Source organism: Crassostrea angulata, chromosome 7 (assembly GCF_025612915.1).
Source record: "Crassostrea angulata isolate pt1a10 chromosome 7, ASM2561291v2, whole genome shotgun sequence".
Lineage (NCBI taxonomy): Eukaryota > Metazoa > Mollusca > Bivalvia > Ostreida > Ostreidae > Magallana > Magallana angulata.
In genome coordinates this window covers 41269367-41275762 of record NC_069117.1, presented here as the reverse complement: position 1 = coordinate 41275762, position 6396 = coordinate 41269367, and the positions used below count along the sequence as shown (strand labels likewise).

Here is a 6396-nt window from a genome sequence, read left to right as displayed (position 1 = left end):
CATGGGTTCGAGGAGAATGGCGACTTTAATGCTGTGCACTATGTTTTTATCTTGCGTACATAACAACAAAACAAGTGATTTACAACGAAACACACGTAAGTATGTTGTAACCTGAACGAGGAGATAGAGAGAAAAAAGTGTGTGTGTGTGTGTGTGTGTGTGTGTGTGTGTGTGTGTGTGTGTGTGTGTGTGTGTGAGAGAGAGAGAGAGAGAGAGAGAGAGAGAGAGAGAGAGTATTTTTGAAAGTATTTTTTGTTTTAGTACAGTATTCAAACTGACAGTTAGACAACATAGTATTACATGTACTTTGCATCGAGTTTTCATATAGATAAGTATATCCATAGTTCATATGTAAAATATGCTCGAGATATCAATATGCAGTAAGGTAAGTTTATTGTAAATGTATTAGTAATTGTGGATCTTCTCTTGACGTCTGATATTATTTTCAGGTGTCCCACTAGCATCGCAAGTTTTTGATATCATGTGTAGTTCCTGTTGTCAAAAACTCACTCTCCGAAAAAGTCTGTGCATGGTCCGATTTTGTCAACGAAAAACGTGTTTCTGAACTTTCCATCAATTATACAACGTTTATACCCGTGACTCCATTTTTTACCAGAGATTTTGTACATATATTATGTATCATTGAATTTTTTTTTTTTTTTTATAAAATAGAGAGTTTTATTGATCTGAGCATGAGTTTTGTTTTTGATTATGGTACATTTGCATACACAATATTGTATCACAATATTAATTAAGGATATATCTTCTAATGATGCGTGTGTACTGCAAGTAGGTTAATGCTGTAAGCCACTTCAGAGTTTGTTCAGTTGCATTGATTTCAATAACAAAGACAATTGAAAATACCCAAATGATATTTACATACAGACTTCATAATTATATTTGAAATTAAATACAATCTTTACAAACATAATTAAACTATAGACTATTTAATTATATGATAATTCAACAAGAGAACCAGTGCAGCTGTCATATTTCATGGTTATGATTAACAAAAGGTGGCGCTTGATGCTACATTGATTATCCGAAAGCTCTACAATTCGGACCTCCACCGATGCAAAAACGGCGTACGCACCAGGTATACATACGCCAAGGTATGCGACAACAATAGTAACAGAAACCATCAGATACCACTGACACTGGGCTCCCGAAAAATGTAGGGCGCTGCTGTGGGCCAAAATCCGGACCAGCCCCGGCACCAGCTAAATCGGAAATCCCGAATGGCGACGTCCCAGTGAGGTTTTCTGGTCCTGGTTTGCGAGGTCCCCACGGAGGATGATTCCTGTTTCCAAACCGATCCCTGTTCAAGTTATTGAACTGCATTTGCCAATTGTTTCCCTCGCCTGGCTGGAGGAAAAAACGACCTCTAAACCGACCGGAACGTCCTATAGCAAAGAAGTGAGAAATTATATGAAGACCTTTAAATCATAAACAAGGAAATCTTAAAAATTAAAAAAAAAATTCTTGCGTATAGAAACTCTTTTAGTTAAAGGATAGAAGGTTTTGATTTTGTAAAATCATTTAAATTTTTTCACAGAATAGGTAGAATGATATGAACTTCTGAAAGATTTACAATTCCTTGTTATGTACATTAATTAGTACCAAATTCGTTTGCTTGAATCGCTCTTTCATAACCTACACATTTTCTTATTGCTTGAAATATAAACATTTACATGCCTTGTTTTATATTTTTAATATGCTATTCACAAAGCTATTACATATGTACTAATGTTTAGAACATATATTTTAATATCCAAGTTATCGAACGTTTCATATATGCTAGGCACACACATTGTTCCCTTGGTTTGATTTCATATTGCAACAAAACAGTTAAGCATAGTAAATGGTAAAATATTGTCATTTATTGCACGTGACGTAAAAGTGCCAAATTACATTTATTAAATATCATTGTGTACACCAAAGATTATACCTTACTAACAAATAATAAAGAAAAAGATTACTCTTCATTTATAATCAGCAGGGCTTAATTGACTCTATTTGGTGCAAGGTCCTATACCCTTTCAATTGGGAATTTTTCGTCGATTATTTGCTCTTTTGGGAAAATAGTTTAAACAAATATGGCTCAATGCAAGTTAGTAAAAAAAATTCTGTACAGTTTTCTTGGTTTTCGTATGCTTATTACACATATAACCAATAAATTAATGTCTTTCAATTTATCATAATAAACCACACTTAACAGGACACTTAGATATTTTAATTGACACATAAGCATGTCTTACCCAGCATAGATGCAACTTTGGCCTCCCTTCTATTACAACGCAATACGACACAGTTAATTTGGGAAATTTTCTATTAGATTTTGGGAAAACACAGTCAAAATTTCAATTGGGAATGGGGCCTTTTACAGGACCCGCATACAAGGGATTTTATGCCCTGAATCATCAATATTTTTCGCACAGTACAAGTCTAAATTCAAGAAAAGAGTCTATTTTTGCAATAATAATATGGCAAATGAAGCATATACATCATCAAATCGGTATCATGAAACAATTCTATACGAAATTTGTGTCGTTTGTATTTTAAAGTCGTGAATATGGAGCAAACGACATGTTTACTTGTATATGCAAACTAATTACCATACATCAGTATATCAGTAAATGTCCTAATTACGCCGCGGTAAATAAACGCGATCTGGCTTTTTCTTTTGTAAATGTTGATTTCATCCTTACCTCTTTTGCGATTTCGAACATTCCTTTCATCCGGCATTCGCTGAGAAAAACTAACATGACAGACCGACAAGATGCAGAATATGTAAACAAGACGCATTTTGGCGAAGATTGCGGTGCCTTGGACGTGGCTCCCGATGTTATGTCCGTCAATGTTTGCACTAGGAAGTCATATACTTTCTATTCGGTCTTGGAAACTCCTCGATCAAAGCTCTTGACAGGCGAGAAGTGAAACACCTGCAATTATTCATGGTGCGACCAACATTTTGTACCTATGTATTTATTTATCTCGGTTTTTCGTTCATTACAATTACCGTTAGATGTCACATTTATTTAAAGGTTTTGATAACATTTTATAAAATAGTTATCTCCGGTGTATTTTGTGTAAAAAAGTTTTAAGAAGATTGTCATATTGATAAGCATCCTATTTGATAATCAATTCTATGAATAGAAGAAAAGCTTTTATGTATGTGGAAAGTAAATAAATATCTTTGGCCAATTTTTGGCCATATATTACATGATTTTTTTTCTTCTATTTTTATTATATGATGTACTAATCCAAAAAAAAAAATATCCGTGGAAGAATGTAATGCTAGCAAACCAGGTTGATTGAATTTGGATTCGATTTTGTTCCCAGAAAAAGACTTTCAAAACGTAATGCATTATTTAATATATTTGTCGAACATTTTCTGATCATACAAAAATAAACAAATTAAAAGTTTGAACAAAGTAGTTTGATTTACTATTATATTGAGAATTACGAGTAAGAAGTGACGAAGCAAATTATGCGGTCTATGTCTTGCCTACTATTTCAATATTCATAACCGTCAATGAATATGTTAAGTAATGATATTTAGTGTTTCTACACCCTAGGAGGACACTAATTCACTTTGTATGTTCTGCCGTAAGCTTGTCGCCCGATACAGGAAGTTAACCTAGAATGATATTCTGCTGATTCATATACATGTAATATTATTAGTAAGTGTCGCCAAAAACATGTTGTATTTTATCAATGTTTACGGCGCATGCGTGAAGAGTAATTTTCTTATGATAACCCTGATGCAAGAAGAGTTAACAAGTGGTAAACCAGACACAAAATTGGAATAACTGTTTCATGTGACAGGTACATTTTATATTGATGTTAAGCAATACATTTACGATGTTTAATGTTAACAGTGACATTTCATACATTTCTTTGGTTCTTCTGACCAACAGACCCAGATCTGAACTAAGCTATGCAGTGTATGCATTCACAAAAATAAGAATATTTTTAAAAGAACAGATCTAAAACGTTGGATGGTCATCGAAATTATCAGACGATGCTAACTTTCTTGAAAATTTCTTTGTATAGGAATATTGAAGCACTTAAGTTTTGTTATTTTTGTCTCCTAAATATCTGTTTATGATAAACAAAAACATTACACTATATCTTTTTGTACTTACCTATAATTTTATAAAGACGTACAAATTTGAATACTTTTTTATTAGTTTATTGCTAAAATTATCATCGTGCCAATGCATGGATAAATTTATTTCCTATAAATTTTTCTGTTTTTATTGAATGTTAACCTATTATATTCTGCTGATTCATATACTATGAAAGAGTATTCGCAAGTCTCATAAAAATGCTGTATTTTCTCAATGTTAAAGGCATGCGTGAAAAATAATTTTCTTACGATAAATTCAATTCAATAAGAGGTAAATAAATCTTGCTTGTAGCATGTCTATCATTAAACGTAAATCAGACATACAATTGGAATACTGTACATGTTTCATGGGACAGGAACATTTTACCTGATGTTAAGCTACACGTTTACGATGTTTACCGTTTACTTTTTTACATTTACGATGTTTACTGTTTAAATTTACGATGTTATTGTGTACTGTTTTACATTTACGATGTTTACTGTTTACAGTGACATTCGTACCTTCCTTTGGATCCTCTGACCAAAAGACTTAGATCTGAACTAAGAGCTATGCACAATCAGATTACTGCACCAAATTAAAAAAATTAAGGAACAGATTGATTTACTAATTAAAAGCGTTGGATGGTCATTGCAATTTCCAGACCATGCTTACTTCCTTGAAAATTTCTCTGCATAAAAGAATTAAAACACTTGGGATTTTTGGTTACTAAATAACAGTTTACGGGAAACAGAAACCTCACACTATAACCCTTTTTTTTTTTAAATTAGACTTACCTTCAATTTTATATAAAGACGTACAACTAAAAAAAAAAAATCATTAATTTAATTATAAAGTTATCGTGTCAATGGATAATTTTTTTGCTGCAAATTTCTCTTGAATTTTTTATAGATAGATAAATGTTAAGAAACGTATAATAGAATATGTGTATGTTCCAAAGACAATACGGAGCATCAAGTCCGGGGCGGCCGATCACACTTGTGTCTATATAAGGCATCCGGCAAATTTTACTAATTGCGCACGCCTTTGGTCTTGCACTATTTTTATTTACTAAATGCAATGACATCCTCATGTAAGTCTTTTATTACATGTAGACTACCAAAAAAGGAATTACCGAAAAAAATTAATCGAATGCATTTGCCTTGAGAGTAAAACATTTATACTGTTACACAGGCACGAAGCATCGTTTTTGAAAGTGGGGGGAGGGGGGGGGGGGACTCATCCCAAAAAAATCTTGACAAGCAAATAGCTTCAACTTACTTATATTCATACCAATTTTTTTTTACATACTACGAAAAAAGTGGGGGGGGGGGCAACTCCATGATAATTCAATTTTTTATATATAAATTTAGGAAAATTAATTGGTGGCCCCTGATGCTACGTGGCTGCTGTTACATAATGATTCAAATCACGTTTTTCTATACCTATATATATGCGTAAGAATATTAGTTTTAATATATATTAAAATTATATTATTATTAATTAATATTAATATTAATATTTAATTTGCCCACTAAAAGTAAAGCTTATTCATGCTTTGTTATATTTCGGAAATCAACAAAACGGTGCGATATATCTTATCATGTTTATTGCATGCACCTTATTGCTTTTGCATTACATTAACAGAGCTGACCAATGACATAACATGCCGATCATTCTTTTTAAAGGAATACTTGTTGTTTTTTTAGAAGAGCCCCAGCTGGCTTTTCTCACCGTCAATGTTATGTTATAATGTGATATAGATTAGAAAACGACGGACACAAAAATGAAATAATTGATCACGTTAAGAAAATCCATTACAGGTACGAGAATACTTTCTGTAATTTACATCCATCAATTTATTTTAGATACATATCTTGAATTAACTCTGTTTAAAGGCGATCGTGTGGAAAGAATATAGATCTTCTCAAGTCCTATGAATTTCAAATTCAGTTACGTTTTAATTTTTTTTTCAAACGCATGAATATGGAAATTAATTAAACTTTAGCATGATAAAACTGGAAACTGTTTTTTTATAGGTTAGAAAACAATATACGGTATGGGCTATGCGCTATCTGAATAAATGAAAAAAATATACCAAATAAAATTTGGACCGAAGAGAAAGTATGTTACAGCATATCTTGCAGCAAAACGGCAAATTTCAAAATTATAAATGGACTTGGAATTAGAAACAAAAAATTGGTTTTTGTTTTCTCTTTTAATGCAAAATGTTTTACTACGTAAAAAAATCTTTGGAGTGTCAAATACATAATGTGGAAACCATTAA

General features: G+C 32.2%; 1 protein-coding gene across 1 annotated transcript; it reads right to left on the bottom strand.

The window, feature by feature from the left end:
• Positions 1–882: 882 nt before the first annotated feature.
• Positions 883–2890, bottom strand: LOC128156022 (uncharacterized). Its single transcript, XM_052817976.1, has 2 exons — positions 2709–2890; positions 883–1403 (listed from the first exon to the last, which is right to left on the bottom strand). Exons 1-2 carry the CDS (start codon positions 2803–2805, stop codon positions 1039–1041), a joined length of 462 nt encoding a protein of 153 aa, XP_052673936.1. The 5' UTR covers positions 2806–2890; the 3' UTR covers positions 883–1038.
• Positions 2891–6396: the final 3506 nt, after the last annotated feature.

Coding starts and splice junctions, on each gene's coding strand:
- LOC128156022 (XM_052817976.1), bottom strand. CDS start 2,805: ATGCGTCTTGTTTACATATTCTGCATCTTGTCGGTCTGTCATGTTAGT. Junction 1,404..2,708: donor TGTTCGAAATCGCAAAAGAG/GTAAGGATGAAA, acceptor TCTTTGCTATAG/GACGTTCCGGTCGGTTTAGA.